Raw genomic sequence first — 26,080 nt, forward strand, 5'->3', positions numbered from 1 at the left:
GGCCCAGCATTGACTTCAATGGATCAACTGCATTTAATGAGGAGTGGTGGTGCAGTGGTGAGAATGCAGTACTGCAGGCTACTTCTGCTGACTGCCGACTGCCTGAAGTTTGGCAGTTCAGTTCTCATTGGCTCAAGATTGACTCAGCCTTCCATCCTTCCAAGGTGGGTAATATTTGGACTCAGATTGTTGGGGCAATACGCCGACTCTGTAAACTGCTTAGAGGGCTATAAAGCACTGTAAAGTGGTATATAAGTCTAAGTGCTTTTTCTATGGAAGAATTTTTTAAAAAAGATGTGAGGATAAGAGAACCATGTATGTTCTTGCCAATATTTTCAAAAAGAATGGAGGACCACAATTTTTCATCAAGGAGAGAAGCAACCTAGAACTAAGGAGAAATTTCTTGACAGTGAGAACAATTAATCATTGGAATTACTTATTTTTGGAAGTTGTGGGTGTTCCAACACTGGAAATTTTTAAGAAAAGATTGGACAGCCACATCTGGAATGGTGTAGGGCTGTGATGGCGAACCTATGGCACGTGTGCCGGAAGTGGCACGCAGATTTGAGAGGTCGCCTGGAAGAGCCCCACTGGGCATTCGCACGCGCCCCTGCCAGCCAGCTGATAGGCGGGTATCTGTCGCGCATATGCAGGGGGGATGCACGTGTGGGAGACACGCGCGCATACACAGAGGCATGTGGCATGCAGGGGGTTTACCTGCACATGTGCATAAGTGTGTGGTGCAGGGGGGTCACGCACGCATGCGCAGGGGGACAGTAGGAGTCGCAAGCACATTGCATCATGCAGGCAGGCACGCATGCGCAAACATGTGCGTGCACTTTTGGCATGCAAAGTGGAAAAGGTTAGCCATCACTGGTGTAGGGTCTCCTACCTATGCAGTGGGTTGGACTAAAAGACCTCCAAGGTCCCTTCTAACTCTGTTATTGTTTTCTTTATCCTTCCAGCTATTTGCCCCTATTTTTCTTTCCAACTTTATCACTAAGTTCACTCTACATTTTTTGTTGCTATCTTTCTTTATTATTTTGGACAATTACAAGATGAAACTTCCAAGGCAACAACACGTAAGATTTAGTTTCCTTATATTGAATCCTCTCACTTGAAAAGGATCTATTTCTGAATGACATGTGTTTGTACTTTGGTTTCTGAATGTTTTATGTAGATGTCAATTTGGACACGATCACCAATCCCATGCAGTCCAACAAGATATATCTTTCTCACAATTATGGGTGAGAAGTTGCTGGTTACTTTTTACCGGTCTACCATCGAGAGCATTCTGGCATACTGTGTAACGGGGTGGTATGCTGGATGCTCTGCAGTCGATAAGAAGATGCTCCAGAGAGTTATAAACACAGCACAAAAAATCATTGGTTGCTCTCTTTCTTCTTTGGAAGAGATTGCGAAGACCAGACTCCTCCCTAGAGCACTAAAAATCTCCACAGACCGTTCTCATCCGGGACATTCATATTTCGATCTGTTACCATCAGGGAGGCGTTATAGGTGTCCTAAAATGAGAACTAATAGATTGAGAAACAGTTTCTTTTCCAAGGCAATAATTGTCTTGAATCAAACAGTGCATTTATGATTTAGTCCTATTAGTATTATTATAATTATCTTAATGTTTAAAATTCTGTAGTGTGATTGTGATGTGGTGCTTGGGACACTGTGCTGGAGTAGCTTTCAAATTTCATTGTATTCGTGGAATGCAATGACAATAGAGGTATTCTATTCTATTCTATTCTATTCTATTCTATTCTATTCTATTCTATTCTATTCTATTCTATTCTATTCTATTCTATTCTATTCTATTCTAATTCTAATTCTATTCTATTCTTTCCATGCCCAGATTTTCCAATTAAAAACCAGCCATCGTTATGGATTCTAATGAGATTCCCATAAAAACGGGAACTCGGAGAGAAGTTAGGAAATAAGAACTTTGCATTTCCTAGAAGTCTATGAAGAAGAACACTTGGTCTGAGATGTAAACAAATACCTTTGGCACAATCAAGGAAGTTTACAGTTATACAACATGGAGTGTTCCTGTTAAAATGTAACTAATGTGAAAAATGAATGCATAACTAATCAAAGACCATATTATGCAATGAATGAGAGGAAGGAATGGACACTCGCCTGTCACAAGACAGCTACGAGAGCGGACCACTATTGTGCTCAGCAGAAAACTATCTTGGGAAAAATCAAGAGGTGGAGGGAGGAGCCTTCAATAGCAACATCAAATTGATCATGGGGTCAAGGGGGAGCTTTGAAAGGTTTGGATGCATTTCGACTAGGAGATTTTAAACGGTTCGAGGAGCATAAATCATTTGTTAGGTTTATATTGCTGCCCAGGGTAGGTTTCTGATAGTTTCTGCAGTGAACTGGCTTCTTCTTCATCATTTTTTTTTCTTTATGTCAGAGATTGTGAAATTATGAATTAAAGTCCAGTATACATAGACACATAGACACAGACGAACATATAAAAATCTTTTTCTCACCCTTATGGGTGGTTAATGTCTTCCTCAATTTAGGGTTCTCTACCATAGATCTGGGATGGACGGATGGACGGACTAGAGGCCTGGGATGAATAGATTTGTGGACGGACGGACAAAGCCCCGGGATAGATGGATGAATGGATGACTGATGGACAGATGGACCAGAGGCCTGGGATGGAGGATGGAGAGAGAGGTGGACAGACCAGGGGTCTGGGATGGATGGATGAATGTATGATTGATGGACAGACAGATGGACTAGTGGCATGGCATGGCATAGAATGGATGGATGGATGGACGGACCAGAGGCCTGGAAAGGATGGTTGATTGGACAGACCAGAGGCCTGGGATGGATGATAGATGGACAGATAGATCGGAGGCCTGGGATGGATAGATGGATGAATGGATATAGATCGACAGATCTATTGATCTATATCTATCCATTTGTCTATCGATCTATTGATCTGACAGACAAACAGACAAGACATCTGGGTAAATATCTTCCCATTGTCTTCCTAAGAAGACAGTGGAAGGACAACACAGTGAGCAACATAGTAAGGCCAACACACAGTCAGTGAGAACAGTACTCTGATGAACCTATTGGAGTAGGACTGAGGAGACTCGGGTTCAAATTCTCCCTCAGCCATGGGTAACATTGGGCCAATTTTCCCCCTCTGCCCACCTACCAAATGGGCCTTGAACTCTCAGATACAAATCTAACGAAGGAAGAGGAGGGGCATCAAAAGCCACTGAAAATTTCAACAACTAGACAGAGCAATGTACTCCCCTCTGTCTAGTGCCCGAGGAAGATCAAATATTAGTACAGTATTTGTGCCCCAGACTCACAGACTGTAAACACCCATCCAGATAAGCTACTTTGATCCATGATAGTTCCCTGGAGTTGGAGTGCTATTATGTGGGATTTTGTGTTTTAGTTCAAGATGAATGAAAAGTATTCTTAAGGAACCCCCAATTCTCTTTATAAAATCTCTGCTGCAAATGTTCAGTGAGGAAAAAAAAAACATGTAATCTCATCAGGATGGGTTCTTTTTCCACTGCTCAACTCCTTTGAATTTCCTGCCCTCTCTGGAGCTTATTGAAGGTTTGCCACAGAGAAGACAGCCTCGATTTACTCTCCAAAACACCTGAAGGCAGGGCAAGAAGGAATCAACGGTGGTGTCAACTCGTAAAGCATTCCTGGCTTGCTCTCGAGTTGCCGTAAGAAGGAAGGGGGGAAGATCTGATGGAGCAGTTTGGTTGCTATGACCAGAAGCACATTCTATTGCATACCTTTCTCCAGATTGCGTCCCAGGTTACCAGAGCCAGCCAGAGAGGCGTGTTTTCTACAGCCTGTGAAAGTGCTTCGTTGGAGAATGTGATTTATGACACACCTTGGGAGGAGGGGGGGGAAGGGTCATAGGGGAGCAGTAAATTACGTACGGCAGAGCCGACTGCACTTGGGAAAAGTGCCGACATGTTGCTCCTAATAAATAATTGGATTTGTTTTGAAACTTGACTCATGAATTAATTAGGGCATCTGTCAGAACCCTGCCAGGTATAGGCTGGTCATAGGGAGATCCAACCTGGAATTAAGGAGGAATTTCCTGACAGAGAACAATTAATCAACTCCAGAAGTTGTTGGGTACTCCATCACTGGAGGTTTCCAAGAAAAGATTGTCTAGGATACAGTAAGGACTCCTTTCCTGGGTGAGTGATTGGAGTAGATGAGCTCCAAAGTCCCTTCCAGCCTTCATACAATGATTCTATAATTCTGTAATGTCTTTCACAGCTCAAAACCGAGATCGCTTTATGACAACTCGGCATGAAAAAGTCAAGATAGTAAAAAAATCAGATATTCTTTTTCACTCTCACCTCCGTGAACCTTTAATGAAGAATTTCCCTTTTATTTTCTTGAGAGCAGCAATCTGCATGGCTGTTCTTCCAGCAGTCTGTTTCCTCCCCCCACTCCCAAAACCTCCCCCCCCCCACCTCAGTTTTCCAGATCTGATGGAAGACAAAATACCTGTGCTGGGCACTGCTACCCAAATTTCTCCCAAACCAATAAAAGAAGCTGATATAAACCCTTCTGCCTTGTGAGCCTTTGTTATAATTCACCTTTCTGGGGCCATTTTCTCCTAATGGTTTTGATTAAAAGTGCTAACAATTGGAGTCCCTTTCCAACGTATCATGCTAAACCGCGGAAGATTATAATGAGACCAGCAGAACACAACCCCACAAACTGTGCCCTGTTGAACAAATGATGGGTAGGGGTGTGGGGAGCGACTTGTCTCTCTTCTTCTTAATTGCCGATAATGGTTCTGCCATATTTCTGCTCTAAAGAGTTATTGCAAAGTTTCGAGAGAGTTAGAGCAACAAGATTCCAAAGCCGGCACAAGAGACTCTTTGTAACCGTCTAGGATTCAGGCCATAAACTTCGGCTCTTCTGCCTGTGAATAGCAGCACAAAGGTTCTGGAGTTTAGCGATTTACAAGACAAAAAATATGTGCCCAATTAAGTCTCTTTCTCCCCCACCCACCCACCCAAATGCCTTTTCTGGAAACCCTGAGGTCAGCCAGATTTCTGCTCATATAAACATTTGACTGGCGTTTGCATTTCCCTGCTGTGATGAAGGTTGCCGGCATTTGCTCTGTGGGGTTTCACCGAGCAGTGAAGGGAAGATTTTTTGCAAGATGTGTCTGTGTGTGTAGGGGGAGGCGGTTTAACATTTTGGGGATCTGTGTAGTTCCACTTTGCGTATTAAGGTTATTTGGTTTTTATTTTGCAAATCGCTAGGAGCTAAGTTGAGCAGCACACCTATACTGCCGAACAAATATATATGACCTTGCTTGTTTCTGACTTGAAGGTAATAAATTGGTAAAAATCTAGTTTCTTTTTGACTGTGGACCAGAATGCATAAGTGGCAAATGAACAGAAATGCTGATTCAATAGACCAGCAGTGAAATACAGGTAATCCTCGAGTTACGACAGTTCACTTAGTGATTGTTTGAAGTTATGCAATAAGCTCCCCCCCCCCCCGAGTTTACAACAAAGTCCCAAAATTACAAATGTTGCAACACCATGGTAGTCGTTCGCCCTTATGAATGACCAGAGGCCCTGCAACATTCACCTTATTCCCCCCCCCATCCTCCCACAACTGCTTTGCCCTCTCATCCTGCCGCGCCAGACTCTCCTTGCAAAGATCTGTCTCTGCTGTGGTTTCTTTGCCTTTGAGGAAGAAGAAACAAGGACGATTTCTCTCCCAGCGTCCGGTCAGCTTGCAAATACTTTTCGCGCCAAAAGAGAAATGTTCGGAGCGGGCTGTGATTTTGTGTGATTTCAGGCACCTATTCTCTGCAAAAGCAAAGGGATGCTTGAAATCGTGTGAGAGCATGGCCCCCAGAACCTTTCACTCTTGGCACAAAAAACATTTGCAAACTGATTGGTAGGCTGGAAGCAACACGATTTCGCTCCCAGTGTTCGATCGGCTTGCAAATGCTTTTTGCACCAAGAGTTAAATGCTTGGGGGGAGGTGCGTAATTTCATATGACTTTAGATACCCATTCTCTGCAAAAGCGGAGGGGTGTTTGAAGTCACGTAAGATCATGGCCCCCAAAACCTTTCGCTTTGGACTAGAAGAACTCCAAGGACCCTTCCAATTCTAGTCTGACTCTCTCAGTGCGAAAAGCATTTGCAAGCCAACCGGACACTAAAAGCAAAATCAAGCTGTTCTTCTCTCCCTCAAAGGCAAAGAAACCGTGGCAGAGAGGAGACAGATCTTTGCAAGGTGAGTCTGGCGTGGCAGGAAGGAAGAGAGGAAGCATGAGGTATCTCAGTGAGTTGGGGAGAACTTGGGTGGCCTGTTCCATCACTAGGTCCCCCCATGGCCATCCCCACCCTGAGATACCCTGCGCATTTAACAACCCGTGCATTCGATTAACGAATGCATGGGCGAAAGCAGGGAGTGATCATGTTCAATTTATGTGATTCACTCCTACGAATCCTCAGTTACGAATGTAATTGGCAGGCTCCATTACATTAATAATAACTCATTAATAACTTACATTAATAACTCATTAATAACTCACCTTTACAATTTTATATAAAAATATAAAGGCAAGTGAAAGATTTCCCCATGTTCCTATTATCTTTAAAAGGAAGCCACCGAATTTTCAATGTATCTATTAATGCAATCAGGAATATCACTGGGGCTTACAGACAAGATTCAGAAATAGGGGGGATTTTCTCTTTAGAAATACCCCAGTGGGAAAATGAGTAAGGAAAATCAAACACGTTTCCACTGTAGCCAAGTTTCCACTTTATCAAACCAGAGCTTATAGGGATGCAAAGTTTCATATTCACCCAATGCAGTACAGATAATCCTTGACCTATGACCACAACCGATTCCAAAATTTTGGTTGCTAAATGAGACATTTGTTAAGTGAGTTTTGCCCCAATTTATGACCTATCCTGCCACAGTTGTTAAGTGAATCACTGCAATTGTTCGGTTAGTAACACAGTTAAGTGAATCTGACTTCCCCTGTTGACTTTGCTTGTCAGAATGCTGCAAAAGGGGATCATGTGACACTCCCCGGAGGATACTGCAACTGCAATAAATGTGAATCAGTGGCCAAGAGTCTGACTTGTGATCACATGATCTTGGAATGCTGCAATGGTCCTAAGTGTGAAAAACAGTCACTTAACTTCTTTCAGTGCCGTTGTAACTTCGAATTGTCACTAAATGAACTGTTGTAAGTCGAGGACCAGGTATATCTCTCTCTGCAACCTGGGAATTCCTTACCATTCCTTGTCACCCCACACAAGGAAAGTGCTGGACAACACGCCAGCCTCAACATGTCTACTCCGAGAAGAAACCAGAACTCCAAAGTAGGCAAACATAAAAAATTGCCTTTGCAGACAAAAAAAAAATCTTGACTGATTTTGCAATAGTGTAGAGTTCAGCTGCGCAGGTGGGAAAGGTCTATCTTTGATCTCTGCTCTATGTCGCTAGCTCACTTTTTTCATTCCGGAAATGTGCCAGCCTTGTTCACGAGACCAAATGTGAAATACTAAACGAGTACTAAAAAAATACTAAATGGGAGGTGCAAAGGGCAACAAGTACATGCCCTTAGCTTATGCCCCGGCCCCTACGTGATCGCAAGCTGTAGAGTACAAACCATGACATGACCCTGTGGCAGCTCATCGCTTTCATTCATTCATTCAGGACAGACAGAAGAAAGAGAGAGAGAGAGTGAGAGAGAGAGGTTGGTTGTTTGGTTCTAGGTCATGAGAATTTTAACTTCTGTACACTATTCTTGCCTTGGGTAGAAAAGCATTTCTGGAATATAACGGCTCTCTGAGACTTGCAATAAAGGTAACTCTATATCAGGGGTGTCAAAGACAAGGCTTGCGGGCCAGCCTGGAAAATGTAAGGGACCAGCCTGTGTCTACCCAATGCAAAGGGGAAACATGCTAGCAGTGAAGCTGGCCATGCCCACCCAGTCTAAATATCGGGCTGACTGCATGATGAACCATAATGATAATATCGTCATTGGCAAATTCACCATTAGTCAATGGCAAAAAGCAACTTTACTTGCAACTGCTTACTACCTGTGATGATACCTTTAACACAACAACACCTGCCTATCCCAGATTCTTGGGAAGGACTAGAGAGGTGCACATAAAACTAAGTCCAGCCTAAAAACCTGACTGATCATAATAACATTGTTATTGACAAATTTACCATCAATCGACCCTCAATGAAATTGACACCCCTGCTCTATACAGTTGTGCTACTGCCTTATGCAGGGGTGGGCAACTATGGCCCTTTTATGACTTGTGGACTTCAACTCCCAGAATTCCTGAGCTAGCATGGCTTGCTCAGGAATTCTGGGAGTTGAAGTCCACAATTCATAAAAGGGCCATAGTTGCCCACCCCTGGCCTTATGGCTTATATGCAGCCTTATATGATTAATGACACATGCCAAGTTCAGTGATAGCCTAAGTGGATTAGGCCCTCACATTTGACCTACACATTTTCTACTAATCTAGGCCACACTTGCTTCTAGTTTTATTATATTTTTATTGGTCTCTTTTTTTATAGTGCTTAAGAAATGCAATGTCTCATTCGGAGCCCAAAGATTTGGATAAAGCATTTCCTTAACGCATTCTCCTACTTTAGGTGACTTTGATCGCAACTCATGGGAAAAGGCTCATAAGAAAAAGAACAGGAAGTGGACATGTTCCAGACTGAGACAAAGACAACATGCAGTAGGTTGTCAGCAAACACCCTTAAAGATCTCGGGACAGCTGCGTCTCCACCCTCACAATGGTTCAGAAGCCCGCTTTTAAAGGATTTGCATAAATTTGAGAAAACAGCAATTCAGGGAGAGGAAAAAAAAAAAAAAACACCAGTTCCTGCCCAGTCACGGACTTGTCCGTAGGCACAGCCAACTAAGGAAGCTCTTCTTATCTCTTGGGATATCTGATGCAAGCTGTTTCTGCGCAAGCCAACTCAATGCAAACAGATGGAAAGAGGAGGATTTTCAAAATAGTCCAGCTTTAAGAAGGGCCACTTCACATGACAAGGTTTTTTTTTTTTTTTGCAAGCTATGCCCTTTTTTCTTATGCTTGGAGAGGAAAAAACAAACAAACCCTGCATCAGTACAGCTGTTACTTCACTATGGGGGAGCTTTCTAGCATTTCGAAGGTCACAACAGTTAGAGAGGACTGAGAAAATATCTACGGACCCCTCACCATCCTGGACATAAACTTCTCCCCTCAAGACCCCGCTGTAGAGCACTGCATGCCAAAACAACCGGACACAAAGACAGTTTTTTGCCCCCATGCCATCGTTTTGCTAAACACTTAATTCCCACAGCACTGTCTTATGCCCAAGGATATCTAACCATGTGGCAGGACTGTATTACTGTAATTCTTCTCACTTTTCCTATTACCTAAGCCTATTGTTCTGACCCAAGCCTTGTTCAAATCAAACAAACACGAATTGTTCATAAAAGCAAACCTCTTTTAATGCGGTGCTGTGAATTCAGTGCATTCCCAGCCAAGAAACATTTAAACCTATTTGTCTGATACCAAAAGCAAGCCCTTTCAAGGTTGCAAAAGGCTGCCAAGAACAGAAGACTAATTACTGATTAAATATTCACCAACAAAAGTTTCAAAAACAAACCAGAATAAGCTTCAATGAGGACTCTGAGTCTAAAGAACTCCTTTGCTTCCTGCAAAGAACACATCCCCAAGGGCTGGTTTTTATCCCTTATGGGAGGGGCCATCACATTCCAGCCTTACTCCCGAGTCGCCCTTGCTGCTTCAGCTGCTTTTTCCTTTGAGCAGCCCTGTGTGCAGGCGCACTGGGCACAGGCTCCCTGGGGTCCTCTGTATCACTGTTGCCAGACTGTACAAGCTCTGCAGGCAGCTCCCTACTCTTCAATAGTCCTGGCCCCATCCCTGCATCACACTCAGGCCCCTCGTCCGAGTCCTCGCTCTTAGAGACCTCAGCCATCCGCACTTGCTGCTGGCAAATCACAACACCTATTGGTATCTTATGACTATCACTATATTGGTTCTATCTTATGATTTATAAAGGTATCATATGATTTATGACTTATCACTTTGTTGCTTCTGTGTATAGTGAGAGCTTCTGCGCCAAAGACAAATTCCTTGTGCGTCCAATCACACTTTGCCAATAAAGAATATTCTATTCTATTAACGTTTGCTCCCATGCAACATATAATAAACACTGTTTTCATGAAATATAAACAATTTAAGTGTATTTATGTCAGGGTTAAATATATATCCTGCCCCTATGCCCAATGCAACGTGAAGGAAATAGTATCAAGCTGTATATTGAATAGGCTTTGTGACAATAATTCAGCTTTTCTTTAATCAGAACCAACCTTTAAGTTTCCACAGACTTATTTTAAAAAGCTCTGAGGACTGGTATGAAGCAACATGGTATGTCCAGCTCAGAATCTGATTCAAGGCTGATATGAAGCAAGTGAACATCCAGCTCAGAATCTAATTTAAATTAATTTAAAGTCGAAGCAGCCAATCTGTAGTTCCCATTAAGAGTTGGTTTCAACTCTTTAATACTTAGAAATGTCAAATTCAGGGGTGGAGTAGAGGGGTGAGCTGGCCTTCATTCCTTGCTAGGTGGGCCCTCCCTGCAATATTCATTCTGCATATTTTATTTTTTTGTATTTTATCATCCAATATCTCAGCCGCAATTAAGCTGGCTGGAGAATTCTGGGAGTTGAAGTCCACAAGTCTTAAAGTTGCCAAGTTTGGAGACCTCTGGTATGAACTCAGCTTTTGCTCAAGAGCTCTGAAGACAATGCAGCACCAGAGAGAAAAAGACAGCAGCATCCATTATGTTGTGGTTATGTCCACGTAAGACTTTTCATCAGGGCAATTCAACTAGCAGTTGCACTGGCATTACATGGGGGTGCTATTGATCAAATCCAGTATTTATTTATATGATCAAAGAACAGGAAATCCTCCAAGACAACCTAACCCAAAACAAGGGAATGGGGTCACAGGAAAATGCACATTAACAACACATAAAGTAAACACAGTCCAATAAACTCAGCAGTTACCATCCTGGGGTAAAATGTTCGTCTGCTGCTATTCGTTTAGTCGTTCATACATGGCTGCATTCATCTGATACACTGAATTGGGAGGGTGGGAATCTCCAAGATTAAGCAGTTGCACTAGCATAATGGATAACAGTGGGCCCTATTTATTTAGCGGCACCTATTTATCATTAAGTGTTGTACCTTATGATTCTTGACTCTTGATGAATGTATCTTTTCTTTTATGCATACTGAGAGTATTTACACCAAGACAAATTCCTTGTGTATCCAATCACGCTTGGCCAATAAAGAATTCTATTCTATTCTATTCTATTCTATTCTATTCTATTCTATTCTATTCTATTCTATTCTATTCCCTCATTCATTAGGCCAACACAATGCAGTTAATTGGGGCATGGTTCCTTCTATATTGCACAATGGCCAAAAAACAAGTTAATTGGATAACCAAGATTAATCGGGTTGCCTGAATTCCAGGTTCTTCAAACATCTCCTCCTTTAATGTGGCTTAGCTTGCCAGGCCCTAGGGCAGAGTTTCTCAACTTAGGCCATCTGAAGGTGTGTGGACTTCAACTGAATTTTGGGAGGTTGAGAAACACGGAGCTGCAGAAAGATGCCTTGTATGGAGTCCTTGTGCTTGGAAAAAGCTCAGCTTGCACCGTTGCATCCAAGAAACCCTTTCATTTCACAATGGGGCAGGAATGACCACAATATGGCCGGTCGCACAGTCAGACAAATGTTTAGTCTGGATTTGGCATATTTATTCCATCTATTAAGTCCTTCCCAAGGAACTGGGATAAAATAATCTGATCTGATGCTTAAATAATATTAAAGTATTGTTACAGGATCCAAGCTGTTCCAAGTTTTGCAATTCACTTCTCTGATTGACTTTTTACAGTTAATACCATTATGGTTCATTGGACAGTCAGCCAGATGTTTACTGATTTGGCATTTTTTATCCACCTAGTAAGCCCGCCCTAAGGACCTGGGATAGCCAGAAGTTATTAAAAGTATTGTTGCAGAATGTAAGCTGTTCCAATAAAGCTGCCTTTTGCAATTGATTGTTGGTAAATTTGTCAATGACAATGTTATTATGGTTAGTCAGCCAGACCTCTAGGCTGGTTTTTTGTGTACCTCTCTAGTCCTTTCCAAGAATCTGGGAGAGGCAGGCAGATGTTGTTGTGTTAAAGGTATCATCATAGGTTGTAAGCAGTTGCAAGTAAAGCTGCTTTTTGCAATTGACTAATGGTGAATTTGCCAATGAGAATATTATCATTATGCTTCATCACACGATCAACCAGATGCTTAGACTGGATTTAGCAATTCTGTACACCCATCCAGTCCTTCCTTCCCAAGGATCTGGGATAGGCAGATGTGAACTTTTGATGGTGTTAAAGGATGCAAACTGTTCCAAGTGAAGCTGCCTTTTTGCAATTGACCGATGGCGACTCTGTCAATGCCAATTTTTATTACCATTATCATCATCATTAACACAGTCAGCCAGATGTTCAGACCAGATTTGGCATTTTTATCCACTACTGAGTCCTTCCCTGGGATAGGCAGATGTTCTCTGATGGGATTAAACGCATCCTTACAGAATGTAAACTACTCCAAGTAAATCTGCAACAGATTGACCATTATTTAATCCACACAGAATGATCCCTATTATTATAGTTTTACACCATTTTTCAAAAATTTTATATATATATGTGTGTGTGTGTGTGTGTGTGTGTGTGTGTGTGTGTGTGTAATACATACTATATATACATTTATATTTAAATATAAACTGTTTATAAATAAACGTATATGTATATATATATATGAAATACCTATATATTATATTTTATATATAAATTCACACATAAAATTTAGATATTTAAATTTATATATTTTAAAAAATAAAAGATATAATAAATTTATATATTTAAATTTATATATTTAAACACGCACATCTATCCCACTCAAGCGGATGAATAGACTGACGCTCTGCCCACCCAGCGCCAGCGCCGCCATCTTACCCGGTCGGGTCCTCCACGGGAACGGTGGGCGGGGCGAGAGCGGGCCAACGGCGAGCCGCGCCGCGGGTCGGGGCGGTCCTTCCGGCGCGTTGCCGTGGCGCCGGCGCGTCCCGCGCTTGCGTAGAGGGCGTCGGGGCGGGGGCGCGCTCCCGCCCGCCCCTGCGGGCCCCTTTAAAGGCAGCGGCGGCGGCCCAGCTGGGGCGTCCCCGTCGCCGCCTCAGGAGCGCCGCCATCATGTACCGCCGCTTGGGAGAGCTGCTGGCGCCCGCCCGCGCTGCCGCCGCCGCCGCCGCCTCTTCATGCCCGCCGTGCGCGGAGCCCTGCGCGGCCTCGGCCTTGCAGCTAGTGCCGCCCGTCGGGGAGCCCCGCCGGGGCTACAGCCAGGCGGTGAGCCGCGAGGAGGCCTCCGAGGACGACCCCAACTTCTTCCGCATGGTGGAGGGCTTCTTCGACCGCGGCGCCGGCATCGTGGAGGACCAGCTGGTGTCCGGGCTGCGCACCCGCGAGAGCGCCGAGGAGAAGCGGCACCGCGTGCGCGGCATCCTCCGCATCATCAAGCCCTGCAACCACGTGCTCAGCGTCTCCTTCCCCATCAAGCGCGACAACGGCGAGTGGGAGGTGGTGGAGGGCTACCGCGCCCAGCACAGCCAGCACCGCACGCCCTGCAAGGGAGGTGAGCGGCCGCCGTTCACACGTGCCCTCGCCGACACGCGTCTGGGAGGGAAGCGAGCGGGCGGGCGGGCGCCAAGGATCCCGGGCTCTGCCGGGGCTGCCCTGCGTGCCCTTTTCCCGGCAAGGCTTCCCAGACGCGGGACTTCGTGGGGCATCACCGCTTCTCTTGACATAAACACGGGTCTGGTTTAGTTTTCCAGACGTGGCTGAGGGGAGTTTCCTTCCCGACCTCCGGGTCTCCTCTGGCCTATGAGAAAGGGACGGGCGCTCCCCTCCTCCCCTTTGCGGGTTCCAGCCTGACACGCGTGTCCAAGCAGGGGTTTTGTGTAAATCGACTTTACCCCTTGCACAACTCCGTTGGGAGAGCGATGGGTTGGCTAACAAATGCAGGCTGAAGACAAAACAACCAGCTTCCATCCCAGGGCTCTATTGAATTCTTCGGTATATTTGCAATATTCATGCGATGTGGAGGGCGGGTGGGTTTCAGTTCAGTTGCATAGAAGGCGAAGGAGGTGTGTTTGTGTTTTATCTTTGTAGTTATAATGTACACTGGAGATGGCATAGTATTTCATTGTGGGAGAAGTTCAATGACAGTAAACTAAACTAATGTACAAATTGCTCCACAAACATTAAAAACGCCTTACGTGGATATGATAATAAACGGTTCTCCATTGTCATTTTGCTGCAATGTGTGAAGTGTGTGTGTCTGTATATACACACACATATATACATACACTCACATACTCTGTAGATAGATTAAATATATATATATATGTACACATATACATACATATACTCTCTGTAGATACAGATAGATTAAATATATTATTGTATATATATATTTGTTTTCTTAAGTTTTCGCCGGTATTTATATGTATGGTATTCAGCTTTGTTCGGGTATTTTCCCACATCATTAAAGTTGTGCTTTTAAAGTTGTAGCAGACGAACACAATACAGAAGCCTGATGATGGCAGATGAGATTCTGTCGAAAGGTTGCTACAACTTTAAAAGCACAACTATAATAACATGGGAAATTACCAGAACAAAGCTGAATGCCATATATATGTATGTATGTATGTGTGGATCTTTGGTTATTTGGGTTTTCTCCCGCGTAAAATTGGAAGTATCTAAGCGACGTTTCAATGAAGTCTCATTCACCATCTTCAGGCTTGTGTCTTCGGCTCTGTGCTTCTTGAAGTAATATGAGCTTGCAGCTGCTTCTTCCTTTTAACTGCTAGTGGGGGTGTGACTTGATTAGGTGGGGGCTTGGCTGTGTTCTGATTGGGTGGGGGGGTGTTCTGTTCAGGTGGGGGCTTGGTTGTGCTCAGGTTAGTCTTAGTTGCCGGGGGATTTGAGCTGGTGAGCTGTGATCCTGTTGTTTGGCTTTGTGTTCGTGGTCGTGTCGCATCTTCACGGTGGGCATCAGTTCGCTTCATGTATGGGTCGGAGGGGTTTGAAGCGGGTAGTGATGCAGCTGTGGTACGGCTTCTGGTCTGTGGTCGTGTCTCATCTGTGTGGGTGTGAGTTTGCTTTCTACGTGGAAGTGTGGTGGTAGCATCTTGTGTGGCCCTCGTGGGTGTGGGTCTGGTGTCATTCTTCATGTTAGGTACTCGTTTGTTAATGAGGGCGGGTTTCCAAATGGCTGGTAGTGGGAGGTATCATCTCGTTTATTCATGCTGTGTGGGTGTTTTTCTATCTCTATGACTCCTCTGATTATTCTGTTGTTGAAGTGTTCGGTTTTGGCGATAGTTCTGGTATTTTTAAAGTCAGTCTCATGTCCTGTGGCTTTGAGGTGTTGGACCAGGGAAGAGGTCGGTTCTGCATCACTACCCGCTTCAAACCCCTCCGACCCATACATGAAGCGAACTGACGCCCACCATGAAGATGCGGCATGACCACGAACGGGAAGCCAAACAGCAGGATCACAGCTCACCAGCTCAAATCCCCCAGCAACTAAGACTAACCTGAGCACAACCAAGCCCCTACCTGAACAGAACACACCCCCACCCAATCAGAACACAGCCAAGCCCCCACCCAATCAAGTCACACCCCCACTAGCAGTTAAAAGGAAGAAGCAGCTGCAAGCTCACAAGCACAAAGCCGAAGACACAAGCCTGAAGATGATGAATGAGACTTCATCGAAATGTCGCCTAGATATTTCCAATTTTACGCAGGAGAAAACCCGAATAACCAAAGATCCACATACAAATACCTGGGAAAACCTCAGAAAACATACACACACACACACATACTCTCTGTAAATAGGTAGATAGATTAAATATATCCAATATTCTATTCTTGGATGGACAAGGACAATAGCATTCAATTGTTATTGTAGAATATACAGTATTGTCCTGGTTCTTATATTGCTGGAAGTGGTTTTTCTTTCTCCTTTTAGGAATCTGGCCATGCTTGCTCTCCACCCAACCTCCCTTTTAAGGTGAAACTGGCTATTCCCCCCGCCCCCTTTTAAAATGTTTCAAAGTTTGCAAAAAAAAAAAAATATTTATCTGACCACATCTCCCTTTTTCAGTGCTGCTCAGATGTGTGGGAATGCTGTGATACGTTAACCTGGTATTACAAGCGGAAAGATCTCTTCCAAAAATTGGTCTTGCCAAAATAATGAAAAGCCCCCATTGGTGGCAAACTCCTTGCAACCTTTGTTTGGCCTCCTAGTAAACTTTATCCCCCCCTCCCCTTTTGTGGAATAGTGTAGGGGTTATGTTACTGGCATGAATTTTTCAGTTACGAGATAATTTATACGAGTGCATTAGACAGTTGGGAGTGTTTTCATGTCTGGTCTTCATTTGTGACTTTGCTGGCTTGCTTGCTTATATAAAGAAAAGCTTTCGAGTTTGTTTTTGTGATTTTTTTTTCAAAATGGAAGTAATAATAGCTGTGCCCATTTGCCTCCAGACACAGGTCTTCTCTTTCCTGCTTCTTGCATAGATAACATTTCCTACAATCACTGCTTACAATATCCTGATTAATCTTTTTAAACACTTATGCACCCCTCTTCAGCAGAAGAACAGCAGAGAATGGGCCTTGAGTATGGAAGTCACTGTAAGAATAAACCAACAATCAAAGAATCTTATAGCAATTTCCATTAGTTGCTTCATACTAGTATATAGCCTGGGATAAGAGGGGGAATTAAAGCTTTAATACTTGAAACAGAATGGCTTTTTTTGGTAGTTTGGCTGTTTATTGTGTGACAAAACAGTAAACAAAAAGGGCGGGTGTGCTACACAGTGGCAACAAGATTACCTTTGATGCCCTGAATGGATCCCACGGGCATACTTGCAAAGAAAAAGGGGGTATAGCGCTGCTCTTTGTTTGAACCACCCCACCCTTAAAGGAATCAAAAGTAAGCTGAGGGTTGGCAGCATTTACCCCTGCAGGCTACCGAGAACATCTTTGGATATTGTATGATTCATCACAGCCATGTTTGTTAGACCTGCATCTCAAGTTTTCTGTAAGAGCTCAAAGGTATCTTCCTCCAGTTCTCTCCAAAACAGCTCTGTAAGTTTGCACTGAGAAAGAGTTAAGGGAGCTCACTGGGTTTGTGAGAGTTTGTCCCAATCCTAATTCAGCCTCAGACGTCCTAGACATGCTCTGATGGTTGCATTTAAAATGAATTGGAAAAATCAGACGTTTATTCATTTATCTTTTTTGTGAAGTCATCGAGTTGTTCATATGTAGTGTATCCGGCAGTTGGTTAAGCACAAAACTGGCCAGAACGGTAAGGATTGCAAAACATCCTTTCCAGAGTGTAAACTGATTATTTAGATAAGAAAACCTGCACCAAAGGTTAGAAAGGTGCATTTTTGTATAATGGAGACATACCTATCCTCTGGAGTTCCTCCCTTTTCTTCCCTGCTTTAGTCCTCTGTGTGATAAACAAGCTTTCTGCAAATTCTGACAATTCCCTGCAGTCCATAGTTCATTCTTGTTTGAGTTTCACAAGGAAAATGAAGTTTCCTGTGGTGTTTTCAGGAGGCTGCCATTCCATAGGTTTGAAAGAGGCTAGGTTGCCCAAAGGCCAATTAATTGCTGGAAATTTGTGTTTTGGATGCTATATTTTTGTTCGGTTGTTTGATCTTCAGAGAATGACTCAGTAGGTAGAACATTCAGGGTTTATATCAGCATATCAAAGTGTACGTTTTATTTGATCATGAGGTTTACAAAAGAAATGCTGAAGAACCTCCGTGGAATGTTTCAGATGTGAAATTTATGCATCTGGGAAACAGGGCTCTTCATTCTTCAAATATGGGTGGTCCCAGTTCAGCCTGTCCAGATTAGTTTGGATACAAGGTTTAAAAATTCCGTTGTGGCCACTGAAGGATACTGAATAAAATATTTGCTTTGATGTAGACATTTTGTTCTTTAATGTCTACATGGAGTGAAGAACATAGATAACTTTAGAATCACCGTAGACAAATGCAATATTTTCTTGCAGTTTCTGCCATCCAGACTGGTTTCTTCATGTGCTCTGTTGTAACAATAATCTTGAAATAACTATCGCCACATAATACAATCTCTCCTAAGTTGCTAACAAAGTTCTATGTCCCAATATCATTTTCTAAGAATCATAATATCCTTTCCAAACCTATGTAGGAAAACCAAAATCCATTTAATATCGATCTCCAAATCCTTGTAACCAAAAAGAAAAGTCTTGCTTGAGGAGCTCCAGTAAATTGGATTGGCTTCTTTTGAGTCCTCCAGGGGTGGTAAATAGCAGCAGCTTCCAAGAATCGTATAGATATTTTGCATTTTAGTGTAGTGAACTGCATTACTCTCCCATGCTGCTCTTAAGGTTGCCAAAGCAGCTTTAGAGTGTTTAAATTATTTGTTTGTGAATGTTTTCTACAAAGAGGGGAATGTTGGGAAAGAGAGTAGATTCATAACATGGATATGACATGCCTATGGACGTGCCATCAACAAAGTTGTTGTTTTGGGCTAGGAAATGTTTATAAAGACACAAGTGATCCAAGAGAAAAATAGACTCAATGTCAAGTGACAGGAAAATCAAAAGATCCAGGCAGTCCCAATGGATATTAAAGATTTATTGCGAGTTTACGCTCTCTACAAATATCTGAAATACTATTGGTCAAAGCAAATGGGGGGTAGATAAGAGTCAGAGGAATTCAAGGTGTACTGGACTTAGATCTCTTGTGGGCTTGAGGCTGATGACGCATTTGACTCCCCCTCCTTCAAGCTCAGCCTGGTCATCTTCTACATCCACTTGCTCCATGGATTTGCTCCAGTTTTCTTTTTGTTTCCTTAACACCCTTCAAAGGAAGCTTCTCAGTCATCCAAGTCATGGTTGTCCCAAAGGTGCTTTTTCAAGAGGCAACTGGACTTTCTGTTTTTTTCTTTGAAGACATTTCGCTTCTCAACCAAGAATGAGAAGCGAAACGTCTTCAAAGAAAAAACAAAATCCTGTTGCCTCTTGAAAAAGCACCTTTGGGACTTCACACCCTCCCTTTTTCTGTATTTAATTTGTTAATTTATTTATGTTTATTATCTCTTGTTGATCATTACAAATTGGGATAAGGTCGTCTTCCTTCTCCGTAACATTAAAACTTCACACTAACTTATATATTATTCCTCTTTTACATAATGTGTAAGTAACAGAAGCAATACTAGCAGTTTCCGGGTATAGTCCATGGGTTTGACAATAGTGAGACCCCTCTAATATAACAATCTCTTGTGCTTTGGATTTTGAGGTATTGCTTTGATAGGTAAAATTATAAAAGAAAAATTACTGTGTTTTAAAGCTTGATCATCTGTAATAAAGTTTAAAGCTTGAATCCTTGGAGTTCCTTAAAATAATTCCATTGGGGTATTGAACTAATTTGAATTGCTGGTCCATGCCTCATCATCCCTGTCTTTAGAAAGTGTTTAAAAAGAATGTTGTGTTGAAAAGCCTTGAACAAAGTTGAGATTTTTAGTCAGGAGTTCTTGACTACCATACTTTCTGACTTTTGGAAGGATGTCTTGTAAATTATTTCAAGAAGCAGGAATCTTATTTCCAAACTTTATTGAGTATTCATTGATAATAAGCTATGATGTAATTTTTTTGAAAATTCAGCTACTTGTTCTTTAAACCATAGTACATAAAACCTGGCATGGCAAGTTTACATTTAGCAAGAAGCAAGAACAAGTATTAAAAGTGGAAATGTGAGATAAAAAGTAAACTGCCTTTTGTAAAATCTCTGCGTTCTCATATGTATCAAGGATTTTATTCGGCATATTTATAGTTGATCATTTTAGTGTTTTTCTAATGTAAGCTGCCCAAAGTCACTTTGAAATGAGATCGGCAGATATAATATAATAAATATAATAAAACATATACATTGTTGTATTGAAAAAGTCTTCTTTGAGAACTTTTGTTCTCAAACAAGACTTTTTCAACAAGACAATGTATATATTGTATCCTAGTAGCAGTGGTGCCCTGGCTGTTTCAGAGTAGATATATTTGCCCCAAATCCCAAGATTGTTTTTTTGCAGTATTTTTAGAAACTGCTCCAGGCTGTTTTGTCACCTGAGAAATATTTTCTATCTGTATTCCAAGTCAACTGGACTAGTAAGGTATATATCTTACTATGCTTCGCTGAATTTGTGGATTTCATTTTTAAACGGCTGTGACTTCTAAGAAAGAGCATCTTTAGATATGCCATTAAATTAATTTAATAGAAACAGTTTCACCTCCTAAATATTTCTTAAGAACTAAAAAAAAACATTTGCAGTAATGGAAAGAAACAGCAGCAGCATCGTGCATAGCTTAAAAATACTCAGCCCTAATTTTGTAAGGTTTATGGATCTTGAACTTCTTTGCTGGGATGTATATGTTTTTTTTCAGGCTATTTTCCCCCTCTCTTTCCCTCTCCTTCCTCTAAGCAAAACCATGCAAACAATTCACAATCAATCATAATACAGCAAACAAATACACTGGTGTGAGTATCAGTTTAATATAGGTTAAACAGTTTGCCTGTGTGATCACGTCCTTCGAGGTTGTGCTTCAGAAGGAACTACAGCTGTTCTTATTCATCATATGGACAGCTGTCCAGAGAACTAAAAGTATCCTAACAAGGTACAGGAAGCAGGAATGACCTTCTAGTAACGGAGCGTCATATGTTAATCTCTGTGTTTATCCAGACTAACAGAGATACCCAATCTTAAAGGAAGCCATTGTTCCTGTAGAAACAGTCGTGTGGAATAAGTAGTCCTGTTGACGTTTTTTTTCTTCGAACCTCTGGATCAGCTACTGCAGCCTTAAGCCCGATTATAATCGTTGTTTTAGGTCATCTCTGTCATTTGCAAGCATCCTTAATTTTTAAAATCCCTATTAGCTTCTTAATGGTGATTCTTTTCTTTGAGTAGTGCATAAACAAATTAGCGCTTGCTTCATTGTTGCTAAAATAATTTAAAATGTCCAAAGCTGTTTTGTTAAACCTAAACCTACCCAGTGTAAAGAAAGGGAGTCTATGCGATACGCGATGGCTTCAGTTTTGGTTCTTTTTCCTCACTTCCCTTTCTCCATCCCAAAATTGACTCAAGGAACTGGGTATCTTTATCATCCAGGAACAGCCCCATTTAAAAATATCTAGTAATTTGGCAATAAAAACCATTTGTTGGCATTTTCTGGCGGGAGGAGTAAGGATTTTACGGGAAATAACTTGAAGCCTGTGGTTTATGCAGTAGCTGATCCCTGCAGATGGCTCCGTTCTTTGCTATAAAATATGAAAATATTCATTCCATCATATAAGATTTATTTAAGGAACTTGGGTTTAGCTACTTTTATTACCAAATTGTTTGGATTTATTCCTAATACTGATAGATAAGATCCTTGCTTCACCATGTTTTTGTATCATTATTCACAAACCGTATTGTATTCACTGTTCACAGAATTATTGGAGTTTGTAAGCAGTTGCTAAATTGTGTGTATGTGTACAGTTTTACCTACAAGTCTTATCTTTTCCAGAAGGGAGTTGGAAATTGAACATTTTTCAGGATTCTTTGGTGATTTTTTTCATTGCTGCTTCAGTAACAAAGGAGACGAATCTGTTTTTTGTAGACTGTTAACTTTCTTTTTTGGGTGTGCCAGAGGAAAAGAAAACCCTTAACAAACAACATCTTGTGCCAGTTCCAGTGGAAAGTTTAACCATGGCTGTGAGTCATTTTGTAGTAGTAGGAGGCTTTTATAACAGAAAAGCGAATTGCCTAAGCATTTAGACGAAGTGAAGCAGAATACTGCTAATTTTGGTGCAATTTTTCTTGCATTTTCTAATGGCTGTTTTATTCCATCTCTTGAAATAAAAGGCACAACAGAACATAACGGAATAACAGAATTGGAAGAGACCCTGGAGGTCTTCTAACCCAACCCCCTGCTGAAGCAAAAAAGCAATAACCACTATTTTATTTTCAGACAAGTGGCTGTCCAGTCTCTTCTTTAAAAAAATCCAATAATGAAGCATCCACGACTTCTGGAGACAAGTCCAATTGCAATAAATTTGGAAGGAAATAAAGGAAGATGCCCTGAATCTTAACAATACCTTAGCCTCTGAAATAGCTATGAAACTTGGCAGTGGAACAGAATAAATGTAGCTCAGGGTTGAACTTCTTGGTACTCCTCTGAGCTTGGTTGTTTATTTGTAGATGTTTCTTTTTGCAATTATAATAGGTCAGCTTGAATGAAACAGTTTTCCAGACTTAAAGCAGAGTAAAAGATGCACGTGCATAAGTTTAGGCCCAATTAATAGGTACATAGTTTTGTTTTCAACAATTAAAGATACATAGTTTTGTTTTCAAGGTTCCTCCTGTTTATTCCCAGACGCAAGTGCCCTGGTGTTTCCATAATACATTCTCTTATCACGTCTTTTTTTCTTGTGTATAATCAAAGTCTCCATTACATTCAGGAACAATTTCTTAATAGCCTTAAATTTTATAATCCTTGGTTCCTATCAAATGGAGTACATTCCTTTTCTCTTTTCTTTTTTTTACTGTTAACGGGAAACTTACATTATGTTGTCAAGAGTTCAGTGACCTGCCATTGGTTTTATAAGTGGGTTGATAGCATTTACAATGCTTTGTGGCTCCAGCTTGGTAAATTTTAATTATTAAAATAAGAGCAATGAACGAATGGATGTACTCCATTTGAGAGCGACCGTGAACTTGTTCCTTGCTTAGTTGTGGAGGGTTAGGCAACGCTAAACAAGAGAGCAGGAAACAGGCTGTCTCAGATTAACGTGCTCCCAGACAGCTGAAATGAGGAAGCGATAGCTTCCTGCACAGCGGACTTTGCAAAATGAAGTTGCTCACTGCAGGCGTTAAAAAAAATATTCATCTCTTTTTCATAAAATACTCGACTGACCGGACAACACAGAATAAAGCCAGTAGTTGGCCTATACCAGAGAAATCCTATACCTGTATTAGTATGTTTTTTTTACATTTGAGTCAAAAGTTCAAAAGCATGCAAAATGCAAGTAGATAAATAGGTACCACTTTGGTGGGAAGGCAACAGGTTCTGTGTGCTCAGCATATAGTCATGCTGGTCACATGACCAGGGAAGTATTTTCAGACCATGCTAGCTCCCTTGGCTAAGAAATGGAGATGAGCATCCATCCCCTTGAGTCGGGCATGACTGGACAAAGGAAACCTTTTTATAGTTTAAGCAGTTGAATCCAGGATATTGTGGAACTTTTTAGCCTGACGTGTTTTAGATCAGTCAGTCAAAACCACTAACTGTTATGAATGGTATGGAGTTGTAGGTTTTGCTGAACATGCACTAATCTTGTTTATGAATATATATCAAATCTCGTCTTAGAAATCCCCCTTGAAGGAACAGCCACAACTTCTGAAGGCTTTCCATTGATTGATTGTTCTCATTATCAGGAAATTTCGCCTCGTTCCTAGTTTGGTTGCCTCCATGATTTTATTGCTCTCTGTTCAAGTATCTGAGCTTTTGTTTATATTTCACTAGCTCGATACCTGTGTGCTTCATTACGAAACTATGTGGTCGGGCTTAGTTTTTGGGGAGGAAAATAAGAGGGGGAAATTCTGTCTCTGCCTACCAGCACCCATCGGTATTCATCTGGCTAGCATCCTGTCAGTGTGTGAGAGAGTTGAGGGCTGTTTGGAAACCAAAATAGTATTTGCTGAGTGAATAAGGAAGGAGACAGCAAGGAGCCTGGGCGGGGCTCAGCTCAACTGTTCTGTACTAAACCTGCTTGGTGCTCCGAAACTGAAAGTGAAACTCCTCTGCTTGTGTTTTGCATTTGGAAGAGATTTCTTTTCAGGTTGGGAGGGGGAGTAGAATTCCTTAGCATCAGAGCATGTTAATAATAATAATAATAATATAGGAAATACTCTAAATGCTCTGATGGTCATTTCAAAAAAATCCTTTCTTAACGAGCACTTAGAAGCCAAGAGGAACATGCGCGCCAAATTTCAAGTTTGTAGGCTTTACGGTTCTACCGTGTTTCTCCAACAATATGCCCACCCCCCAATAGGAAGACCCAGTTTGTTTTCTAGGCATAAAATGAAATTAAGCCCCTAGTTTAAAACATGTGAAATTGGGGGGGGGAGGCGGGGGAGAACTTGCCATTAGGAGTGTCCCCTGGGCAGCTATGCCTCACCATCAGCCGCTCCTAACAGCCAATCATGGTGGAGCACGGAGGTCTCCCTTACCCGGGTCAGCAGGCGGGCGGCGGCAGCGTGGATGTCCAGCAGCGTTTCAGCCGCTTCTCAGGCCTCTGTAGCTTCCATGGTTCCCACCAGTGCTGGCGCCTCTCTCGCCAGCGCTGTCTCCAACAACAGCATCTGAGTCACTCCCGCTTTTCCCCCGTCCAGGTACAGCAGCCCGTTCCTGCATTCCAAGAGCCCAGGCCGAGCTGTCCCTCTCTCGCCAGCGTCTTCTCCAATAACAGCGGCAGCAGCGGTGGGAACCGTGGAAGCATTTCAGCCACTTCTCGGGTGGGGGAGCCGCCTCCATAACTTCCACGGTTCCCGCCACTGCTGCCGCTGTTATTGGAGACGGCGCTGGCGAGAGAGGGACAGCTGCAGCTCGGCCTGGGCGCTTGTAATGCAGGAACGGACTGCTGCACCGGGACTTTTGCAAACTTGCAGAGCCCGAGGCTGGAGCACCAAGGGTAGCAGCAGCAGAGACGCTCACTCGGCTCTTCTCACACCCACCAAGCCGCCCGGGATTAAACCAAAACGCAGCGCGCGGCGCTCCCAGGTACCTCAAAATCTTTTTTTTTTTTTTGTCCTGTTGTTACGGGAATGGGGGGAAAGCGGGAGCGACTCAGACGCTGTTGTTGGAGACGGCACTGGTGCATGGAAGGGGGAGAAATTAATTCACCCCCGAAAAGACGTCCTAGCCGTTTTTTCGGGGCTCAAAAAAAAAATAAGTCCTGGCCTTATTTTGTGAGAAACATGGTAGAGATTTTGTGATGATGCATGAGTGGTATTTCGCTTTTATATAGAGAGATTTTACAGCCTTTTTTTTTTTCATTGAAATTGATCTTTATGATTTCAGTGATGGCTTCCTTAAACCCAACTGTACATATTATTCTGTCAGTATTCTGCTTATTGCTTCAAATATTGTATAATGGCTGCCTGTCAATGCTGGTTTGCTCACAGTTGGGTTTTTCCAGACCAAAAGCAGCATGTAACAAAGTTGAAAAATGAGCCCTTGTGAATAATATTAGGTTAATTAAAAAAAAGTATTTACGGAATTGTGGAAACAAAGTTGGGATCTGGATCTGTAATTGGGTTGGATTTCTGCTTAAAACCAGATGGGGAGATGATAATCCACTCCTTGAACAAAATGTGGGTTTGTGTGGTGGAACAGATATGAGAGCTGATAGAATTAGTTACACATTTGGCTTTTCTTTTTTCTGTCACCAAAAGATTGGGCAAATTAGATTGCGTTGTATTTTGGCTCCCTGATAAATTGCTTTTTTAAAAAAATAGTTGCTTTCCTTTTGTGCTCGCAGTTTATTTCTTATTGACAAGTGACGCAATGCATTAATTGCTAACATTCATGTTTCTTTTAACAGGTATTCGTTACAGCACAGAAGTGAGCGTTGATGAAGTAAAAGCTTTAGCTTCTCTTATGACATATAAATGTGCAGTAGTTGGTAAGTAATTCTAAATGAATGTCCCTCTGAAGCCAGGGCTTTTAATATTGTCAGAAAGATGTTTATGAGCCGTGTGGGATATTATTCCCATATAAGAGCTAGGAGTTTTGGGAAGTGAGAAAGATCTACCTTGCTCT

At 42.3% G+C, this 26,080-nt stretch overlaps 2 protein-coding genes across 4 annotated transcripts in view; one reads left to right on the plus strand and one right to left on the minus strand.

The window, feature by feature from the left end:
* Positions 1-13,226, minus strand: part of SHLD2 (shieldin complex subunit 2) — a 117,661-nt gene extending 104,435 nt beyond the window's left edge. For 2 of the 3 annotated variants that reach the window (XM_087932205.1, XM_087932206.1), the window contains exon 1: positions 13,129-13,221. The gene's annotated coding sequence lies outside the window, so the exon portion shown is untranslated. Of the gene's footprint in view, positions 1-13,128 lie in introns of all 3 variants that reach the window. The other variant, XM_087932207.1, reaches the window with a different exon arrangement.
* A 99-nt stretch (positions 13,227-13,325) lies between these two features.
* GLUD1 (glutamate dehydrogenase 1) overlaps positions 13,326-26,080 on the plus strand; it is a 31,703-nt gene continuing 18,948 nt past the window's right edge. Inside the window, exons 1-2 of the mRNA XM_026711056.2 lie at positions 13,326-13,801; positions 25,863-25,943. Of these exons, the coding sequence (XP_026566841.1) occupies positions 13,363-13,801; positions 25,863-25,943 (520 nt within the window). The 5' untranslated portion in view covers positions 13,326-13,362. The remainder of the gene's footprint in view (positions 13,802-25,862; positions 25,944-26,080) is intronic.

Source organism: Pseudonaja textilis, chromosome 4 (assembly GCF_049901715.1).
Source record: "Pseudonaja textilis isolate UNSWEBS1 chromosome 4, rPseTex1.2, whole genome shotgun sequence".
In the NCBI taxonomy this organism is placed as follows: Eukaryota; Metazoa; Chordata; class Lepidosauria; order Squamata; family Elapidae; genus Pseudonaja; species Pseudonaja textilis.